The sequence below is a fragment of the Halichoeres trimaculatus genome, unplaced genomic scaffold, assembly GCF_033239565.1.
Source record: "Halichoeres trimaculatus isolate MK-OKI-2021-1 unplaced genomic scaffold, fHalTri1.1 fHalTri1_scaffold_2, whole genome shotgun sequence".
Taxonomy (NCBI): Eukaryota; Metazoa; Chordata; class Actinopteri; order Labriformes; family Labridae; genus Halichoeres; species Halichoeres trimaculatus.
This window is the reverse complement of record NW_027437180.1, coordinates 3,058,644-3,081,485: the sequence shown is the minus strand read 5'-3', so window position 1 is coordinate 3,081,485 and position 22,842 is coordinate 3,058,644. Positions and strand designations below refer to the sequence as shown.

At 42.9% G+C, this 22,842-nt stretch overlaps 1 protein-coding gene across 1 annotated transcript in view; it reads left to right on the top strand.

Annotated features, from left to right (window-relative positions):
- The window catches only part of LOC141809703 (calpain-1 catalytic subunit-like), a 23,666-nt gene extending 824 nt beyond the window's left edge, over window positions 1-22,842 (top strand). Inside the window, exons 2-16 of the mRNA XM_074696860.1 lie at window positions 8,162-8,416; window positions 8,775-8,844; window positions 12,170-12,288; window positions 12,383-12,516; window positions 12,608-12,782; window positions 14,402-14,476; window positions 14,577-14,662; window positions 15,943-16,017; window positions 17,656-17,816; window positions 19,088-19,254; window positions 19,407-19,418; window positions 19,505-19,713; window positions 22,376-22,421; window positions 22,575-22,637; window positions 22,774-22,842. Coding sequence (XP_074552961.1) covers window positions 8,162-8,416; window positions 8,775-8,844; window positions 12,170-12,288; window positions 12,383-12,516; window positions 12,608-12,782; window positions 14,402-14,476; window positions 14,577-14,662; window positions 15,943-16,017; window positions 17,656-17,816; window positions 19,088-19,254; window positions 19,407-19,418; window positions 19,505-19,713; window positions 22,376-22,421; window positions 22,575-22,637; window positions 22,774-22,842 — 1,716 coding nt within the window. The remainder of the gene's footprint in view (window positions 1-8,161; window positions 8,417-8,774; window positions 8,845-12,169; window positions 12,289-12,382; window positions 12,517-12,607; window positions 12,783-14,401; window positions 14,477-14,576; window positions 14,663-15,942; window positions 16,018-17,655; window positions 17,817-19,087; window positions 19,255-19,406; window positions 19,419-19,504; window positions 19,714-22,375; window positions 22,422-22,574; window positions 22,638-22,773) is intronic.

Sequence of the window (22,842 nt, the reverse complement as noted above, 5' to 3'; positions counted from 1 at the left end):
CGTTTCATTTACATTTGTTACATATAGTTTTGGAGATTTGTGGGTGGTTGTCATTGGATATGAAAGTTCTTTAAAAAATAAATACATTGTTTCAGGAAAAAGGTGAGATACATTACATTAAGTACCAGAAATAATAGTCGTAAAAATGTGAAAGAAAATATTTGCTTTCATGTTGTATATTTCTCACATACGCTTTAAATTCCTGTTTTATTTTGAAAGACAGCATTGACTGATGTAACTGATCTCCTCACACTTGATTCAAGTTCACAGCTCGTGCCAGGAGCGTGCTCGTGCGCTAAAACGACTGGCAGCAATTGCGCGTGCGCACAGCGCATGTCCTGCTCGGACTTTGAACACAGCAGGTGAACTTTAATCCCCCATGATTGAATGATGTTAATAATGTTCCTATATGGGAAATTTTCTATTTGTATCATTTTTTAACCTCCATTTTTTTAAGGAATTTACACGATTTTCCAAGACGGACAGCTTTATCATGAGTACCTTATTAAAACTTGATAATGAGGTTTGGGCTCAACTATAAAATAAGTTAGGCTATAATGTTGACAAATACTGAGGACCAAACACGAGGGAGTGAAGTAAACCAAAACATTAAAAGGAAGGTATTGTAGCTGGGCAGAAAATAGAAGAAAACAGAAGGAGGAAATGGTGGGCCATTTGTTTGTGACGTAAGGTGGGGGTGGGGTGGGGGTGGGGGGGTATTGTGACAGTGGATGATTTATTCCTGTGGTAAATTAATGCAAAAACCCTTTTAAAAGTGATAACTTAATTGGTACATGCTTTGAAGGGATGGTGTAGGCTACATTTCAAAGTGACAGATTGATTCTGTAAAGTGCAACATCAGTGTAATAATGGAACAGGAATATCTGCTTACAATCTAGTCCACCTGCTAACCTAAGGAACTTTGTCTGAGCGCAGAGGGGTCTTCATGTTAGTGTGCATGTGTCAACTGTGCAGACCTGCTCCTGTTTGTTTTTAACTTTATAGTACTTAATGTCTTTTTGTTCATCTTTTATTTCTCTAAGCTGTGCCCGCTTGATTCAATCCTTTAGGGAGAGTTTTTGAACGGTTTCACTCCATCCAATCGAGTGCATTCATTCTCACCATCGTTGTGCAGAATTAGTTTTTATTCAAGTGGAGTTAAGGAAACTCCACACACACTGGGAATGCAGAGGAAGGAAGAAGCTGTCTCCCTCAGCTGCTTTCAGATTATCCAGACAACCATGGTCCCGGGAATACTTGTGTACATGTGATGTCTTTGTCTTTTATTCTTAATTAATTTGAAAAAAAAAAAAGAAAAACAAAATTCACACATGTCATTATAGGTTTAATGTGTTCAGAATTTTGAGAGATTTGGGAGTCTGCTTTTATCTTCCCCAGCCCCCAATCATTTTTCTGTAACTCTGTCAGTGACCTCCCGTGGCTTTTCAGAAATCCTCTACAGACAAACATACTTACTTTGGTCATCCTGACAACATACTGTTTAGCTTTCGCCAATCGTCTGGTGCACGGGGTCAGGATAATACATCAGCATTTGATGTTGCTTAAGTTAAGTACCAACGGGCAACATCCAGATTAGTAAAAATGATGACTGTGCGGAAGTGTTTAAAGTTGCTGTTCATGGGGTATCTGCATGAGGCTGGCTGTAGAGAGACCGAAACCACACACACACCAAGCCAACACCCCCCCCCCCCCCCCCCCCCCCCGACTTTTAAAGCATTAAAACATATTAGAGTTGACCGGGGTCGGAGAGAAGCTTGTGAAAAATGGAGAAATCACAAAAGCTCAAGGGAGGCGCAGAAATACTGTGTGGGATAAGGCTGAAAAACCTCCAATTGGATGCAGCAAAATGTGCAAAACTCACTGATATGTTTGCCACGACCACAAGTTTGACTCTGGCAGCAAGTGCAGGGCCGGAGAGGAAAGTAACTATACCCACAGAGTTATGGAGGAGGTAAAGGAGGAGGAGGAGGAGGAGGAGGAGGAGGAGGAGGAGGAGGAGGAGGAAAAGGAGAAAACAAGGTGCAGGACACAAACGCAACCAGGGGCAAGATGGAGGAGGAGTCTGGTAAGAAGCAGCTGAACTTCAAATGAGGAGGTACATTGCATGCAGTATCCTGTGTGTGTGTGTGTGTGTGTGTGTGTGTGTGTGTGTGTGTGTGTGTGTGTGTGTGTGTGTGTGTGTGTGTGTGTGTGTATGAGGGAGATACATAGAATTGCTGTTGTAGCCTTTTTGTTTTTTAAACAATGCTATGAGAACACGCGATGTCTCCAACTTCCAGTGTTGTTTTAGTTTGCCAATAAATTAAAGTTTGGGTCAGGTCTGTATACAGAGAAAAAGTGTACTGACATATAGAATAGAATAGAATAGAAAATACATTATTTATCCCTTAGGGGAAATTCAGGATACATAGCTACAGTTAAGAAAACAAAACTAAGAAAGTGTATAGAAAGTGGAAAAAAGAAGGTCCATAAGAAAATAGATGCTGACAGCTTGTCCATCATTGTCCAGTTCAGCCAGTCTCCACCTCCACAGGATCCAGGACTGAGCTTCTTCTGCAGTCTGTTCAGTCTCTGTCTCCTGGATCCTGTCTGCCCACAGCAGGTGAAGCTCCTTCAATGTGTCTGGTGTCTGGTGTGAATAGATGCTACTCTGCCTTCTGGTATTCCCTCTGTTGCAGGGTTAACACAGCTAGCTCATCCATCTTATTGGAGACAGATCTCACGTTCCCAGTAACCATGGATGGACGGACAGGTCCATGTCGTCACTTCTTAGCTCACACCTGAAAACCAGCACGTCGTCCTCACCTCCTTCTCCTCACCTTGTGGGAAACATTGGGCCTTGCATCGGTTAGCAGTGACAAGCTACAGGTTGCTAAAATGATTTCACATGTTAACAATACAGCCATGGTTACATGTAGGATCAACAGGAGCAAAAACAGCAAAAATATCACTGAAAACATAACCAATTTGGTGTCCACAACCAACAAATGAGCCATACAATACAAACTATATATATATATCAAACTAAGCAAACTAACATTATTTCCAACTGAATACTGTAAAAAAAACTTAAAGTACGACTGAAACTATAAAAACTAGATAAAATTAGCGTTAAACAAACAAATAAATATAAAATATATAATAATATAAAAAATGTGTGTGTGTGTGTGTGTGTGTGTGTGTGTGTGTGTGTGTGTGTGTGTGTGTGTGTGTGTGTGTGTGTGTGTGTATGTGTGTGTATGAGGGAGGATCAAGATTGGTCAAGTTCAGAGGCAGGTTGTTTGGGTCCAGGGTAGTGGCTGTGTCAGAGTGACAGGTGAGCTTACACTCTATCAGGAGGACTCCTGAATGGTAGCACCTGAATGGCTGTGTTTTCCTTCTGTTATGTAACATGGCAAAGAAAGGCTGAGTAAAGGCAGAGCTGGTGGGTCCTGAAGAGGGATTATTCCTCCACACCACACCTTCTTTTCTGTCTGCACTTGTTTGCTCCTCTTCACCTGAACATTGAACTCTTTTCACACACCTCACTTTTTATACCTGAACTGCTTTAATCCAAAAGCCTGAATGACTCCCAACAAGGCTGTTCATGTCACATCTCCCCCTGCACCTGTGTGGGAAAGTGCTGTTAATTATGTGTTATGATAGTCAGGAATGCTGCTGGCTGGCACCACGAACATGCAGCAGTGATAAGAGGACACCAGCTCCTCTCACTCACCGCCTGAGGAGCACACAAGCCTGCAGCTTTGTTGCTTTTATATCTGCCCGCTTTTTCAAGAGACAACATGTTATGTCAACATTCCAGCTGTTTGCCTCTCCCTCTGCTACCTCATATTACTCAGGTAACCCCTCCCCGTTAAATATTAGAGCCAATGCACAAATACATTTTGTCGACTTGGAGCTGGAGAGTCCAGTTTTGCCAGCCGCTGCCACAGTAAACGGTGTGTTTCACTCAGCCACCCGTGCCGACTCAGAGGTGAGAAACAGCACATTTCTATCTATGACATAACTTAACCACAGCATAAATAACACAGGTGTTGATGGGAGCACTTTGGATGGGTTACAGAAACAGACAGGAAGTCAGCGTACAGGTAAAGGTGCACAACGAGCATGCTGCACGCTGCATGCTGCAAGGCTAAGACAGACAACAGTTCAGTTTACAGATGTGGTTTGTGGTGTGGCTGACTTTATTTTAACTTGAGCAGAAGTGAAAGCAGTAGTGTGCACTGACTTTTTGAAGAACAGGGGCAAAAAGAAATTAAAAGAAAAAAACAAACACCTGACTTTTTCTTTGCTGCCCAAGAGGGCTCAATCATACTTTAACCAGCCAAGAGGGCAGTAAAGTATGTTTTGACAACCAGCACAGCACTGTAAACAGGTGTTAATGCTCCAAGAAGCGCACTTCAGCGTGCACCTTTGGCTCCAAAGAGGGAACTTCTGTGCATGTTTTGGCACCAAAGAGCACTTAGCACAAGTGGCTCCAAAGAGGGCACTCTGGCGCATTCTCACTCCCAACGGGCTACTTTAGTGCTATGGTTTGTAACCAGTTGTTGAAGTAGGACCCAAAAGCAACTGGGATTCAGAGAGAGCCACCACAGTGAATTTCATTGTCAAGAGGGGGTTGAGGTTGAAGGGAAACAATCCACTGGAGTTGAGGTGCAAGGCTTAGGGAGGAAGCAGGTAAGTGTCCGTAGTGAGAGTGTGGCAGAGGGTGGGCAGTTGCACAGGAGGCACTGGAAAAAAGGAGGACAGAGGAGAATGAGTCTATGGCAGTCACAAAAAGCTTGAAACTTAAAGCTAGTAAATGCTCAAAAGAGCTCTAACAAGTTGACTGTGGCTGTTTCCCAAAGCCCAGGTACCTTGCCTTGGAAGGCAGTGCCTTCGAAGCCACTTCCTTCCAATCCAAGGCAAGTGTCCTGCCTCTGCTCAAAAAGAGAAGCTAATGGAACAGCCTACAAAGGCATATTTTTTACCATCAGATTCTTGTCACAAATTTTTGTGTAATTAGAGTTACTTTGTCTTACATAACGTGTTGCTCTGTGGACAGTGCTTGGAAAGTTTATACAAACATGGGAGTAGACCGTATGCTCAAGCGGCTACAAATATTGTCATGGCCACTTCTGTACGCTTTTTGCTTTTTTATTGTCACATCATTGACTCTCTGCAGGTGCAGCTTCTCAGTAATTATAGTTACATGAGTGACACACAAAAGAGTTAAGTGGTGGACATGGTATTAGTTGTTATTTCCAGAGGTGTATTTTGTTGCTTACATTTAAATTTGAATTTACCCCGCGCCTCCACTGGAGCCTCTCTCTGGTGCGTCTTTTCCTTCCATTTTTTCCTTTTTCGTAGATTCACGTGTTGCATGTTGGGTATTTATAGCCATGGCAAGGCTACGAAGGATACACCTGTGTATCCTTGGTCAATTAGCCACATGCTAACCAAACGGAAGACATATGCCTCCGAGGGACATGAACATTGGAACAGCACTTGGGCAGCGACTGATGATGTGGATGCCTGCCCACGCCCACCCCACGCCCACATCAGACCAATGCAAGGCAAGGTACCTGGGCTTTGGGAAACAGCCCCTCTCTCAGCAGAGCTTAAGTGCAGCATGGTGATTGTGGTGATCAGGTCCAGGTGTGTAAGAGGGAAGAGCCAGTGCAGCAGAGAACCACCCACCACTCTGTAAGGGAGACAGAAAAGTCCACAAAGAACAACCTCCACAGGTTAACAAAACAGGGTCCAAACAAAGAACCACCATACTTTTGTGCACGTTTTGTCCTCCAAAGAGACACTTAGGCTGTTTCCCAAAGCCCAGGTACCTTGCCTTGCCTTGGTCTGATGTGGGCGTGGGCAGGCATCCACATCATCAGTCGCTGCCCAAGTGCTGTTCCAATGTTCATGTCCTCCAGAGGCATATGTCCTCCATTTGGTTAGCATGTGGCTAATTGACCCAGGATACACAGGTGTATCCTTCGCTGCCTTGCCATGGCAATAAATACCCAACATGCAATGCGTGAATCTACAAAAAAGGAAAAAAATGGAAGGAAAAGACGCACCAGCGGAGGCGCGTGGTAAATTCCAATTTAAATGTAAGTAAAAAAATACACCTCTGAAAATAACAACTTATACCATGTCCACAGCTTAACTCTTTTGTGTGTCACTCACATAACTATAATTACTGAGAAGCTGCACCTGCAGTGTGTCAATGATATGACAATAAAAAAGCAAAAAGTGTAGAAAAGTGGCAAGCCATGACAAACTTTGTAGCCGTCTGAGCTCCTCCCAAAATATGCCTTTGTAGGCTGTTCCATTAGCATCTCCTTTTGAGCAGAGGCAGGACACTTGCCTTGGATTGGAAGGAAGTGGCTTCGGAGGCACTGCCTTCAAAGGCAAGGCAAGGCAAGGTACCTGGGCTTTGGGAAACAGCCACTATGTACGTTCTGGCTCTTAAGACAGCACTTTTGAGCGTGTGTTTGGCTACAAAAATGCCAGATTGTGTGTTTTCCACCTAAGAGGAAAGTTTACTATCTTTTGCCAACCTGGAGGGCACTTAAAGCACGTATGATGCCCCAAAAGGGCATTCCAGCACGTTTTTCAACAACTGAACCATGAGGAGGTTGACATTGAACAAGTTCTGACTGATAAAGACTATCTTCTTTATGTAGTAGAAAAACAACAAGAGGTCAGATGTTTCTAAACGGATTATGTGATGAAAGTATTTCCATATCAGCCATCTTCTTCTTTTGTTGAAAAGAAACAACTTGTTGCTGCTCCTCTCACATCTCTGATTGATTATGGTGATGCTTCACTGCAAAGGACTGAAATCTAATCAAGTGTTTTTTGTCTTATTTTAAGAAGAAAATGTCTTTTTAGACTTAATATGTGCCTGACCAGTCCTGAAAAATGTTTTATTTTAAGTTATTTAATGACAAAATGAGGTCTGGATTGCTTGGAACAAGTTAAACAAAATCTGCCAGTGGAACAAGAGAAAACTTACTTGTATTAAGGCATTATTCTAGTTTCAAGCAAAGTTTCAAGCAAATTTTGCAGCAATTTTCTCTATAATAAAAAAAAAAATCTTGATAACATATTGCAGTGTTTAGATCTGAATGCATCATCTTATTGCCTTCATTCTCTGGATACTGTTAACCATCAACTTCTGAGGTTCTTAAGTTTGCAACTCAGCACTGCTCTCTGTAAGCCCAGGATAGCTGGCCTGCATTATGCACCTGTTGACTCGATCTCTGCCATATTCTAATTATGGGTGGTGTGAGGACAAAATTATAATTTGTTTAATTATTATATTAATGACTTCACAGTTGAGGGCTCAGGACTTTAAGGGCCTTGTAATAATCAAAAAGACAAGAAACTTAAATCTACAACAGGTCCAGTATTAATAAGATAATTCATAGGTGTCTAATGAAGGCATAACATAATGGCTCACTTGCGCTCTTTGGCAATTTTTTTTTTCCAAAGTTCAGCCACCTTTAGTAGTTTCACATAGGGAGATGATCTTTGGTGAACATATCCAGGCCCCTTGTGGTAAAATGTCACCAGGAAATGACATATTCTTGAGAAAGTAGCAAAAATCACCTGCTTGGAACATTTCCAGGTTTTTTTTTTAATGTTATGTCACCCCAGGCGCAGGCCCGATCAGATTAATCTCACTTACAGCTTCATGAGAAGGAGGAAGAGTTCCCACAGCTTTTTCTCTTTGTGGCTCGGGGACAATATGCACCACGCATGGCGAGGATCAAGACTTGTACACACTCGTGTGGTGACTTTTTATCACAGTCATAGTGGTGACTCCCGGAGGCTATGGCAGCAAAGAATGTAGTGATAACTGATCACTGAATGAAATGGTGTTTTCTTCAGTAGTTGTTTGGATCAACATGCCTGTACATGCCTGTGCGCCATGACATGACTGTGATAAGCTATCTATTAGCTTAAGCAGTTCCTGTACTGCTGAGTGGTGTGTGTTGAAAAGTGAATCATGCACAATAAAGGAGAAACCTTGACGTAAAATCGGATCAAGCTACAGAGTCTTTGAAGACATCCTTTGTGAATAAGTGAGTGGGTATGTTTTCTTTTTCATTCTGTTATTTCAATTAAGTCATATATCTTTTCTCCTGCACAGAGCTCACAAAGTGCAACAATGCTTTCAGTGGGTGTGTGTGCCAACATCGTAAACAAGCGTCATCGGAAAGATGGCTTCGGGACCGCCACAAACCCTGAGAATTTCCTGAACCAAGACCATGAGGAGATGCAACGTTACTGTCTCAGCCAGCGTCTGAGGTTTGTAGATGAAATGTTCCCCCCGGACAGGAGATCCATCGGCAAACTGGATCTGGACCCCGCCGACATGAGCAGAATTGTTTGGAGGAGACCGAGGGTGAGCCTTCAAACTTAATCTGTTTGATCACTTTCCTAGGCTCAGTCACTGAACATCTGTGTTTTACAACCTTCACACTCAGTAAACCATCAATGAACCAAGTATTAGTGAATTATTTTCTGTGCTCATAAAAGTCTGATGCACTCATTCAGTAGAAACCACTAACTCCAGCCCTGTTGAGGAATGACCTCACTTTGCTGATATTACTCAAAGGAAACTGAACATTTCTGCTGCTGGTCAAGAAAAAGAACCAGAGAGCAACAAACCGTACAACTCCTGACTGAGTATTAGTGCCTCTGGGACCTTTTCTTTCCAGGGCTGATACTTTCTGCATGGTGTGCTATTTTCTCTGTTTCAGGAACTTGTTTCCAATCCACGCTTCATCGTCGATGGAGTCTCCAGGTTTGACTTTGGTCAGGGTTCAGTTGGTAAGAAATCTTTGATAATAATCCACAAATATGTGAGACAGTGTGATGATTCTTGTCTGCAACTCAGAACGTGGTCACACTGGCCAACCGTGCTGTGCCTAAGCATGCTTCAGCCCCAAAGCATGTTTGGAATACTGTGCTGTGCTCAAGCACGATTCGCTTCCATGCTTTGGCACGCTTCGGCGAGGTGGGCTTCAGCACGGTTTACTTCATGCAAGACTACAAGCACGTGGACAGCGCGTGTGATCCATGATGTACAATCACCGCAAGTGCATCCCTTGACAATCAATTTAAACAAAGCGGGGGTGTTAGAGGGCTGTGTCGGGTGAAAACGACTTACCATAAGTCCAAAAGTTTCTAAAGTTGTAGCAGTACTCTTTGTGTCTCATTGTGCTGACTCTGATGAGATTGCACTCCATGTAAACAGATGCTTCACGATGACGGAGGCGAACCGTGTGCGTGTGATACCTGCTAAAGCCTGGTTCATACAGGGGTAGTCTGACCGCTGGCCGTACTCTTCAGCTGGGGAGCAGCGCTGCGGGGTGGGGGTGGCAATCGTGCTTAAGCATGGCACGGTTTGGATGGCCAGTGTGACCACGCTCTTGATGTGTAAGAATCCACTAATGGGACCTCAAACCTTTGTTAATGGTAAAACTGCACAAAAAGTCAGTCAGTGCATATATGTATATTTAAGCAAAACACAAAGCTTTGGCAAGGGGGACTTGTTTACATGTGAGTGTTTATGGTTAGGAGAGGGGCTCAGCACCTGTTGCTTGTTGAGAAGCAGCAGGTGCCGGAGATTGATACCTGCACATCAATCTCTAGAAAAGTTGCAAGATTTGTTGCTAGTTGCTTTGTTGAAAAAAAAATTGCTAAAGGGGTGTTAAAAGTTGCTAAGTTGGCAACACTGTAGTCGGGCTGTGTTTCAGTTAAAGTGATATCCCGTGATGGAGCAAGTTGGGTCCTATCACAAGGTTTAGGGCAGAAATTACCCCTACAGCAGTGTTTTTGTGCAGCAGAAGCCCAGAGCGCTCACACCAAACACCCCCTCCCTGCTCCTCTGCCGGTTTCCTCTGCACTCAGACGGGGCCATATTTTACTTGACCAAAAACACAAATTAATGGACTCCCTCCGAAAAAATCTGATATTGGTCTACATTCACGCCTTATTTAGAGAATTTCCAGCGCGTTACTTCCACACAAAAACACCACTAAATAAGGCTCTAGTTCTCATAGTGTCTCTTCGTCCTGGCAGACTACCTGCGTTTGTATCTGGCATGCTGTGCGCACAGACTGATACACTAAGCGGCGACCACCTCGTGGCCAGCTGTGGCTCTGCAGTGGAGGTGGCGCCATTTTACGACACGATGAGAACTAGAGCCTTATTTAGCGGTGTTTTTGTGTGAAAGTAACGCGCTGAAAATTCTCTAAATAAAGCGTGAATAGAATGGAATAGAATAGATATAAGCTATAGCATTTAAGAAAACAAAAGTAAGAAAGAGTATAGAACGTGCTAAAAGGTCCATAAGAAATTAGATGACAACATCGCGTCCACCACTCATCCACCACTCTCCAGCCCAGCTCGTCTCCACCTCCACAGGGTCCAGGACTGAGCCTCCCCAGCAGTCTGTTCAGTCTCTGTCTCCTGGATCCTGTCTGCTCACAGCAGGCGAAGCTCCTCCAATGTTGCACCGGCGTCCGATGTCAGCTCTGTTAGCCACGTCCGTGAACAGCACGATGCCGCTGGGTTAGCACAGCTAGCTCGTCCATCCCACGGAGCTAGATCCCATGTTCCCAACAGCGATGGATAGAAGGACAGGTCCACGTCGTCACCTCCCAGCTCACATCCGAGAACCAGCACGTCGTCCTCACCTCCTTCTCTTCAGCTCGAGGGAAATCTTCAAGCCCTACACGAGTTAGCATTGACATGCTACAGGCTGCTAACAGCTAGTTTCACATGTAAACAATGCAGCCATGGTTACATGTAGGATCTCCAGACAAACACAGGAGAAAAGTAGTAAAAAATATCGCCAAAGCCACAAAAAATTTGATGTCCGTGACCAACAATGAACCATACAAAGTGATTATCCACTCCAAATACAAAGATGACGAAAAAGAGACGAAAAAAATTACAAGAAATGGACAAAGATGAGAGAGCTGCTACAACAGGCAGCTACTTGGGCAGCGCCTAGCAACGGAAAAAAAAAAAAAAAAGCAGACCGATATCTGATTTTTTCGGTGGGAGTCCGTTTATTTGTGTTTTTGGTCAAGTAAAATATGGCCCCGTCTGAGTGCAGAGGAAACCTGCAGAGGAGCAGGGAGGGGTTGGTGTGAGCGCTCTGGGCTTCTGCTGCACAAAAACACTGCTGTAGGGGTAATTTCTGCCCTAAACCTTGTGATAGGACCCAACTTGTTCCATCCCGGAGTATCACTTTAAGGCTGTGTGCTGCCAGGAGGAATACAGCAACTGCTGTCAACCAACCAACGATCTGCACTGTTTCTGGCTCCACCTTCTGGGGTTGGATCCATGTGCCTCAGCTAGAAGCCACATAGGTAGATAAGATCTGGCCCCTCAAGCAGCAAGCACACATTGGCACCTTTAAGCATAGAGTATATTGCAGTACTGCTCTTGCCTACTAGATATAACTGTGACTGTTCCATATCTATCATTTTCAGTAATATGGGTGAGAGATCATTAAAGAACTTGATGGTTGGTGGTTTTGGTAGGTGATATCATGTGTCCATTAGGTGACCTTTTCCCTATCACCCAAATGAATATGATGGAGCCCAAAGTGGGACTGTGATCACACGTGTTAAATTTGAAACTGACTGAAGACTGTGTCTGAAAGACAATACCACACATTTCCAGAGGGTGGCACTATTTCAGTCACTGAGTTTTAAGCTTACACATGTGAGTGAGTTGGACCTTTGTCATGTGTGTGAAATTTGAAGCAGATTAGACAATATATGAAGGAGCTACAATGACTTCCTAGTTCAAGGCCAGATATCAGAGTTAGACGTGGCGCCATAGACACATCCTTTGACTATAGGACATGGTGGGCACAATTTCAGGAAAATGTATAAAAGGAGTCATTCTAATCACAATCAAAACACGTGGCTTCCTGTTGATAGTAGAGGGTGCTGTGCTTTAAGCTGAAAAGAAGCATATAGATGCACCTAGGCTGAGACACTGAACACGTGTGTGCACTCTGGTCCTGATCCAACATTGTACAAGAGAGCCACTAAGGTTTGCATTTTGCTGAAAATTTTATTAAAAATATTGATGGGCTTGGGCCTAATAAAAACACAGTTTCTGACTTTTACAGGAGACTGCTGGCTTCTTGCATCTATCGCAGCACTGACGTTCCAGAAATATGTCTTTAGCCGGGTCGTTATTCTGGAGCAAAGTTTTGATGAGGGTTACTGCGGGTTGTTCCACTTTCGGGTGAGCCAACAATCATTACACTGTTAATGGAACTTATTGACACATGTTGCTGGAAACTCTTCTCTTCGTCTGTCTGTCTGTCTGATGAACTCAGTTCTGGAGACATGGAAGATGGGTGGACGTTGTTGTCGATGACAAGCTACCAACAATCAATGACCAGCTGATCTTTGTTCGCTCCAAGGACCCGACTGAGTTTTGGCCTGCTCTGCTTGAGAAAGCTTACGCAAAGTATGAAGCACTGGGTTTTATCTCTCACTCACAACATATAAAAGTGAGATATGTCCTGTTGTTTAAGTAACTTTGAAACCACTTGTGTCAGGGTGTGTGGCTCCTACGCCGACATGAATGCTGGCACTCCTGTCGAGGCTCTGGTGGACTTCACCGGTGGTGTTCACATCTGTGTCGACCTGTCCAACCCCCCAGCAGATCTGTGGGAGCTGATGTGCAGAGCTGGCCAGTCTAAGGCTCTGATGGGTTGTGGTACACCACAGGGGGTAAGTACACATTAACCAAACCACACATCAGCTGGATCTACTCATCCCTCTGCACAGAGTCTGATCAGTTATGACTGTTTTTGGTTACCAAGGGAAGACACTATCCCTCCACACAGTTACATATTCCAAAAAACATGGACCCCTTTGTCCAACCCACTTGGCCCATCATATGCCCTTCATGACTAATGGCCTTTGCATTCATTGAACCTTGCAACCACCTGAGTGTGGGGCATGGTACCAGTACCGATCCTGCCAGGTGCCATCTGCAGCCCAGATATTGGCAGAGAGAGCTTTTTAAAGGTGACCTGGAAATTAGATTCTGCCTGGTGTTGAGGGTCCCACCAGCACAGGCAAACAGTGCCTCAACTGCCAAAAAGGGATGCCCAGCTCTGGCCCCCAAAGAGGAACCCCAGAAAGCTTCAAGCAGTAGAATCAGGAGAACATGATCATGTAGCTTACAGAGGTCAGACAACACGTCCCACTGCCATAGGGTCACTCTGCCCCTGGTTTAATGCACCCAACCCCAGGTGGTGCTGGATAACCAGTTCCTTTAGGCTTCCCTGGTTGTCTTAGTCTGGACAGTCTAACTTTAAATTACTTTGACCATATTTTTCAAGTAAGAGCCACTTGAAAGATAGAGGCCATTTTGGAAGACCCTCGGCACACCCTGAATGCAGAGTTTAGACCTCTGCCATAGGGCGGAGGTTCACATACATAAGTTACCTGGGATCCATCATCTGTTGGGTTCATGAATAAGCTGTAGGCATTGTTGCCTGCACACTTTTACTGTTGACTGTTGGTCTTTTGTCTCTTATCTCACTCAAGACCATCATGGTGATCTTCATGGAAGTTACTATGTTTTATATGTATGTATTTATGTCATTGTGCTCTTTTTATGGATGTATTGACTGTGTGGACCTATGTTGCAAACCAAATTGCCCTTCTGAGAATCCAAGTTTGTCTCTTGTTGGTTCGAGAGTTTATCCCAAGCAAGCATCTCCATCACCTCCATTGACACAGAAATACATACATTTAATATAAAGCTTCTACAGAGTTCCCAAAATGACAGTATACACACTCTTTTAAATGAAGAACAACTGGTTGTGTTTCAAACAAGAGAAAAAACCTTGCTCATGCAAAGAAGGACGGGTGCAGCGATTGCTGGTTGTTAGTAGAGAGCAGCACCGGCATCCCCACACTGAGTAGCTCTGTTTGGGCATTGTATATAGCAGGGGGTCCCTCATCCTGGTGTTAAACAATTTAGGGTGCTGTTACTAGTTTCACTGTCTGATGTACGTTCGTTTGGCTGGTTATTTAAGACCTGGTGGGAAGTGGAGGGGTTAACCTTGAAAGTTGAAAGTTCACTTTTGTGGGCTTATTTGGAAACAATAAGGAAATAAGCAAAAAATAGATATGTAAAAATATAAAATGAAAACTTAGACTGAATGCAACAAACTTAATATAGAAATGATTGTGAAAATATTACTAAAAAGTAAAATAACATTTATTTTTGCTTTCCAACAGTAAGGCCATCAGAACCAGGTATTAATGAGAACCGGAATAAAAAGTGGAGCTGGTTCCATCATGTTCCAAACCAGTAACTAATCTTAATCCTGCAGGAGACCTCTGCTAACACTGTTCTGCCAAATGGACTGGTCCAAGGCCACGCCTACGCAGTCACTGGAGTGAAGCTGGTAAAGAACTGCATTTATTTGAAAGGTACAGCATCACATGTTGTGTAATACAGTAATTTATCAATATCATAATCTTTATTCTCATGTAATTGTTGGTCAGGTGGTCAGCCAAGGCAGAGATGAGAGGCTGGTCCGTTTGTTCAACCCCTGGGGAAAAGGAGAGTGGAGAGGAGACTGGAGTGATAAGTAAGTGACACAGACGCTGGTTTTGATATGTCCTCTCTCATTAATCCTCTCTGGAACCAAAAGCAGTCTCAGACCTGCATCGTCCAGACCACCTCATGAGGATGCACGTGATGGAAATTTCCATGGGAATTTTAACTCAGGAATATTAAAAACTTTCAAGGTTTTATGTAGCTAGCACTTTTCTCTGGTCAAGGATTACAACGCATCTCCAAAGTAAGTTTTCAGGGAAGTTGTGGCGTCCTCCACTGAAGTGAAGAACGTTTTTCTCCATCTTTGGTGGAGACCTGCAGCCTAGCTGGGTAAAGAAGTGAGGATTTGCAGCCTTGTTGGTACAGTCTTGACATCACATGTGGGTACGCCATGCGTTGCTCGATTATTTCCCCTGGTAAGATAGCTTACCTCTCCTCTTTCAGGCTTCCTGGAAAATTTCTGTCTCCGTTTGGTAATGATGTATGCGTGCAATCAAGCCTGGAGTTCAGAGAAGAAATCCGTGGGCTGCTTACCTCCAGTCAACTCAGGAAGGCCAACTATACCTATTTTATCAGCAGTGATGTGCAACTCAAGGTCAATGGTAGTAGCCCCTAACTATCATCAGAAGCTGTTTGCTTAGCTACCAGTACCTTCAGTTGATCACTGAGTTCGTTAGCATTTGTCTCCAGTGAAGCAGTTATAGTGTCTGTTGTCTGTGACCCTTGTTAGGCCTAAGTCTACTTTCTTCTTCAGTGGTGTTTTGGCTGATTTGAACCCTGCAGAGAGGGAAGTTTTATGCTCCTTGAGTGGCTTCTTGGCAGCAGCCATGTTATCCACAGTGGTGACTGGAGTCAGAATATCACATTTTTTTTCGCTCACTTACATTGACATTCTCAGGGTCTTCTGGGTAGGGAATAGGCAGCAATCAGTAGCAATCGTCGGGTTCAACCTGACTAGATCTGCAAACCAGGCTTGAGTGGGAGCTTGAGAAAAATACATGTATTGCTAAATTTGATGAAAATTAACTTTTAATGTCATGATGATGTGACATGTTTGCATGCAAGTTTGCTTATAACCAACCAAAATGTTTAATATGTATACATACATATGACCAGGTAAATACAGTTCATTTAAGTTCTCTGAAAATTCCCATTGATTTCCCATGGAAAGTGCACCCCTAATTGCAATGATGTTGTAGTATTGCAGTTTAAACTGAGCAAGGGTGCAAGGAATCAAACTTTCTTTGACAATACATTTACATTTATCAGTTGGATAACTTCATTGTCTTTCCTTGTCGTTGGCTGCTGAAGGAGTCCTATGTGGGGCACTGTGGCCCCTCAGGATCGTGAGCTGTGCCTGTCTGTGGCTGAGGACGGCGAGTTTTGGTAAGATCTACTTCCCTTTAAAAACAAAATGATAAACAGCTGTTACAGTTCTGAGCCAGAGAAAGGACCCAGAATCAAGCGAAGGCAAAGGAAGCAGATTGAGGCCATGTCCACATGTAGCCAGGTGTTTGGGAAACACTGTTTAGCCTGTTGTCCACATTAAACCACAGTTCTCCACTGCAAAGAACAATGTTTTCTGAAAACTCCAGCCACAGTGGAGATTTTAGAAAATGTTACTTTCATGATTTTTTGTTCATGGCGGAAAACTGAGTTTTTTGGCTCTCATATGCCGCAGCTGAATGATGGGGGGTTCATTCTGATTGGATGGCATAGATGGCACGGGTTTTGCATCTGAAAAACACAGACAAGTATGGGTTTGGCATGCTTCATGCAGCACTTGACGGTGAATATGACTGGTGGGTGTGGACAAAAGTATTTTTAAAAATGAATGGGGGGTCATTTTTGAAAACACCCAGCTACATGTGAACCAGGCCTTAATGCGTTTATTGAGAGAGCAGGTCACAGTCCTCAATGAGAGTGTGGCAGAGTAGGGCTCACTGCAAAAACTGAAATTTTATCAAGCGTTCTTGGCTCATTTCAATGTGAGCCACTTTTAACTGATCAGTCCAGAAAAAAAATCTGTTTCAAGTTATTTAAAAACAAAAATGAGGTCTGAATTGCTGTAACAAGTGGAAAAAATCTGCCAATGGAAAAGGAAAATTTCGCCAGAAAATTTGCTCAAACTAGAATAAAGTCTTAAAAACAGTAACTCTTCTCTTGTTGCAGCAGATTTTTTTTGACTTGTTACAAGCGATTCAGACCTTGTTTTTGTCTTTAAATAACTTAAAATAAAATATTTTTCTGGACCGGTCAGGTAAATGCGGCTCTGATTAAGTCCCAAAGGGCAATTTCCACTGCACATAAGAGCTCCACACAGGGAACACGGGTCACCACAGTAACTATCTAAAAAAAAAATCAGTTAACACATGAACTTGTGTTTTTCCTGAATATATGCTCAACAAATGCACGCAGAGCTTCAAACAACCCACACAGTATTAACCCAAGAGACTTTAAATCTTCATCTGCTTCAGTCTGAAAAGAGAATTTTGAACACCAAAAACATTTTGAGGCAGCCAGATATATGGTTACATCCACGCATATATGGACATTATTAGACAATAGAGGTGAATATTTTCCCATTTTAAGAACATTTATCCAGTTAGTCATGTCTAACACCGCTGAAAAACATTGACAGTACGTGTATAAGATAATGACACGAGACAACTTCACTGTTTTTGGAGGGATTTATTGGCTTTTTTGTCTAAAAAGATATTATGTGACCTGGCTTGGGTACCTAGGCCTCTTTTTAGTGATGAAGTGGACTGAAAATAAAAAAGATAAACCTTTTTGTTCTATACTTTGCAAAAACTATAAACATAAGCAAAAGATTACATCTTATTGTGGCGGAAAATGATTTCATCAACACCTGAAACCAACTGTGAACACATCAAGTTTGTCTTTACTCAAATGATACTTACAGAATACCATTTTGTTTTATTATTATTGGTTATTATTATTGGTTACTTTAAAAAAATGCATTATAAATTTGCACTGCTGAAGTTTGTCACATGTAAACAGGATGACTCTGGGAGACTTCTGTAAGTATTATTCAAACCTGGATATCTGCTGCGAGTGTCCGGACTTCCTGGATGGGACCTCTTCTTGCCACTGGAAGACGGCTGTGTACTCTGGACGATGGGTCGCAGGAACCACTGCTGGAGGATGCTCACAAAACAGAGGTATTTTTAGGATTAATAAGTTTTGAAGAAATCTTTTGGGCATAATTTTTGGAGAGGAAGGTGGAAATAAAGAATTCAAGAGCTGGAGGTTTGTCAAAGCCACCATGCTCACTTACTACAGTTTTTACAGCGTTGAAAATATCCATGCCCTTTGTGGTATCATGCAAAGACACCAGATTCAGTAATTCCTCATGCACTTCAGATGAACTGTCGATGGTTCTTGTGAAAATGAGTAGGTGGCTCACATCTGTCACATCTGTACTCTCATCCAGCACCGGGAGAAGTATTTGCAGTTATGCATCACGTCTTCTAGCTTTTCCCCAACATCATTTTGAATATCGAAAATCCTTTGTGTCACTGTGCAGCAAGACAGAAAGACTGTTTCAATGTTTTGGGCCATGTTATAATCTCCAAACGATTTAGCCATCTCTATTGCACACCGCTTCACCATCTCGCCATCGAACAGAGGTTTCTTTGCTTTAGCCAGCTCAAGGGAAACAGCATAAGATGCATTGAGAGCCGACTCCTGGACAGTTGTGGTTTTGGTGAAAATGCTCTGCTGTCAATGTACTTTTCCTTTGAGGTCGGCCATGATGGCAGCCCTGGCAGCTCCAGTGTATTTTTCTTATTTGTCTTTGTGTACAGTGTTGTAGTGGCGTCTTAAGTTAAAATCTTTCATTGCTGATTTTGTTTCAAGACACACTAAACACATTGATCTGCCTTTGAATTCAGTAAAAAGAGATAATCTGTTTCCCATCTTGCCTTAAAGGCACAGTTTTCTTGGTCAAGTTTTCTTTATAGCGTGGACATGTTTACTTGATGCTGCTATGCTTGTAAGCAGAGGAGAACAGACATTTGCTTTGCGACTCCTTTTGAAGAAGAAACACCCTCTATCAGTTGGAGGTAAAATTACATCTGTGTTCAGAGCCTGCCACTTCAATAGCAGTAGAGCCTATGATCAATAATAGATATTTAACTAATTTGCAGGCCATACCAAGTGATGATGCGGGCCACACTTGGCCCGAGGGCCGCCAGTCGCCCTTTCCTGTTCTAAGTGATCTTGACAAAGTCTCCCTCTATCTATCTATCTATCTATCTATCTATCTATCTATCTATCTATCTATCTATCTATCTATCTATCTATCTATCTATCTATTGATACTACAAACCTAACCTCTACAGTCACAGATATACAGTCACTCCCGAGCTGGATGTACAGATATATAGTGAATTTTTTGCTTGTATCACTGTGGTTGTCTTTCTCCTCTCAGACAGCTTCTGGACCAATCCACAGTACCGGGTGAAGATTGATGAGATATCCAGTGAATGCTCTGCGTCTCAGGGGGATAAAAACATGCTGGTGTCTCTCATGCAAAAGCCCGGCAAGAGATTCAGACGCATGGTCAAAAATCTCCACATTGGATTCTATATCTATGAGGTAAAGCTGGGTTAGTGCACCAGGTTTTGATGTCTACCAGAGAATAACGGAGGCAGCGGATGATTTCCTAAACATTGTCATATCTTCATGATGTTACTCTAATCTTTTTTTTTATTCCCACTGGTTCCTATGTTCCTCTGCTTTCATCAAAGGTGACCAAAGAAGTGAGTTTGGTTTTTACCACAGTCCTCACACACAGTATATCATCGTCTATGTGATTAAAATACAGAGGTTTGATTTACCTTCTCAGTACGAAGGGCGGAAAGGGAGGTTCCCAGCCTCTTTCTTCAATACGAACTCAGCCGTCGCTTACACAAAGAAATTTGTGAATGGACGTGAAGTGATGGAGCTAGTGTCCCTGAAGCCGGGGGAGTACCTGATCGTGCCATGCAGCTACGATCCCAATAAGACAGCATCCTTCATCCTGACCATCGTCTCTAAATCAGAGACCCATGTCCAGTGAGTCCTCAGGACTAACCCGCCAATCACTTTTTTAAATATTAATAATCATAATGTTAATACTAAAAAATGTTATAACTGTATGAAACATGTCTGCTCATGTTAAACTTGATATCAGTAACACGTTTCGAACAGGCACAGGAAGCTGTTTACCCTCGTGTGACATCAGCTTTTCTTTTAACGACATGGAAAACCCAGTCAATCCCGGAGACACGTTTCTGGAGTTTGATGTTTGATGTTCTCCCATCCTCATCTGACAGAGGACTTGAGCTGCTCCATTGCAGTCAGGACTGTAGACAGGCCAGTGCAGCACCTGGACTCTTCTACTACAGAGCCATGCTGTTGTAATATGTGCAGAATGTGCTGTGCATGCGCGCAGCATTAGGGGCGAGGGGATTTACATCCCAATCCTCCCCACTTTCCCTACAAAAGGCAACAAACATTGCTGGTAAACCAGAGGTTAAATGTTCCATTAGCTAGACTAATTTACGCACTTAGAGAGTCCAGAGTTGGAGTGCAATGACCAAAGGTGCGTTGATGATGTAAACAGATGTCAGAATTTTGAAAATTTGAAGCAGAATGCCTCAAGGTCGGATCTTCAACTCAGTCAGATTAATCTCATCAGCCTGACATAAAATTCATCATATGTGCTACTCAGGTAAACAGTAGTTACGTGATTTGTTTGTACATTCCTTATGCTGGGGAGCGCTGGGAGCACTCAACTTTTGGGTGATGTTGTTCCAAGTGTTTCAGTGTTCTTTTATAAAGACAAAAAAGTATGGTGACCTTGACATGTTTCGACGTACTCTGCCGTCTTCTTCAGAAGCTGTCATCCTGACAGCTGTGACGTGTCTTTTTTATCAGCTGTTTCCGGTAGTAGTCGGCGAGACAGATTGATCACGTGATCTGTACCGCCAGCTATGGCCCCCGTTGCCTGGTGGCCTCTGGAGAAGTGAATCCCAGGTGTGTGAGAGCTGGAAGACTCCTTCATCCCTGTTGATGGTGTCCGTGCCCTGTTTCCTGATCTATATTGACTTCTTTCTCCGTCTCTTGTATTTGTTGCTTTCTGCTCCGATTATTGTTGATTTGTCCCAGTCATTATGTGGTTTTCACGTTTGCAGTGGTCTGATATATCACTATCATCCCGGCAGATAAGGCAGAACGACAGTAATTATGGACACAGAAACATACTAGACAAAAATGACAGTTTTATTGGCGGATAGTAATACATATGAAATATTAAGCATATCAGACCACTGCAAAGGTGAAAACCACATAATGGACTGGGACAAATCAACAATATTCGGAAAAAAAAAAAAAGAAACAAAAAATAATGTATGTAAGCGATCCTGCGCTGTTTGGTAGTGTTGAGCAGTTGGACTAGGGAGCTTATCTGACAATAACACATAGATTTGCTCTTATCTGAAGTGAGCTAAATGTAAAATAGAAGATTTTTTAGGCTGAAGGTGGATAGTTTTAGGCAGTTCTTGATGGCAGGCCCTATTCAGCCAAGAGAGGATCAGCCAGGGGCAGGGAGGCGAGAAGTGGGGTGCTGAGGGTGCTGCAGCACCCCCTGGAGGTGGAGGAGGGGAAAAGATATTTTTAGATATTTATTTATATTTAGATTTAGATATATATTTTTTCTACTGCTTTTTTTCCACATACATATTAAAACAAACTGCCACTGTGCAACTTTTTTACTTTTATTTTCCGTGTTTGTAACAATTGGATCTTGATGAGTAATAGATTTTGTGTTGAAATGTGTGCACAGGTCGTTGGCCATTGATAAGATTTGCATAATACACAGGGTTTTGATCTTGATCGTTTTGTATTGTTGAAGTGTCATTGCGGCTGGAAGTGGTGTTTCCTAGACACTGATAGAATGCACCCTTTGTCTCTCTGACCCTCTCTCCTTCCAGAGACGTCACGTTGTGCCTTGTCGGGTTGTGTCTTGTCGGGTTGTGTCTTGTTGGGTTGTGTCTTGTCAGGTTGTACCAACCTGGACTGTGGTGCAATAATATTTTGTTGAATTGGTTTGAAATAAACCCAGATTTGTTGGCACACAACGTCTGGTTATTTAGCTGTCTGCAGGCTCAATAAGAGCCCGTAAAAAAAAAAAAAAAAAAAAAAGAGAAAAATTTTCGTGCGCACGAAAATATCCCCTAGTAGAGCCCCCCAGTATAAATGACTTCTCACGCCCCTGGTCAGGGGCCAGCCAGAGTGGAAAAAGATGGCATGAGGAAGGAGAGACAGGAGAAGCAGGGGCAGAACAAGGAGGGCACAGTTTGACCCTGACTTTGTGGATGCACTGATATAATATGTTCACAGAAAAATGGATTCAGGAGGGATTCTGAGTCCAGATTTTATTATGGTCTCATGTTCTGTAGATGATTAAATCCACCAACTGTTTTTCATTTCACTGAGGAACATTAGTCTGAAAAAGTTGCACTATTTGCTCACACGTCTCTCACAGAGTGGTGAGCATCACACAGCTTGGGCTGTCATCAAATTTAACATGAGCATGTTTTAATATAACAACATTACAGAGGATAAAGTGGTAACAGCCATCAATTAAACAATAAACATGTTGGGTTGTTGATAAGCTAACTGCAGATATCACTCAGTTTCTCTCTCACTGATCTGATTGTTCATCTTTCCTCAGTGCACATTCAGGAGGCCACAACCACGAACTGATGGAAGGAGAAGAGGTGTGTAAGGATTGATTGTACCATTGGTGTTCATGTTGATGGTGCTGTTTAACATGTGGACTACTGTCTGTACAACATCTAAAATCTGTGATACCTGCAGTGGCTGTGTGCGTTAGCTAACCTGAGAATCTGAAAACTCTCCGTCTTTTGCAGTCTGATTCATACCAAAATGAACATGAGGAGAGGCAAGCTCTGATCCGCCAGCTCTCTCAAAAGGTAACGTGTCACAGCCCGTCTGTTCCTCTCAGACCCTTCAGGCTGAGCATATGATTCTGTGTCCTCAATTTAAACACATCTGTGATTGCAGTAACCAACACAGGAGCCATTTAAGTCTTTCCTTCTTCTCTAACAGTATGAAACAGTCCATGCTGAGCAGCTCCAGGAGATCCTGAACTACAAATTCCTGGAAGGTTTGGATTGA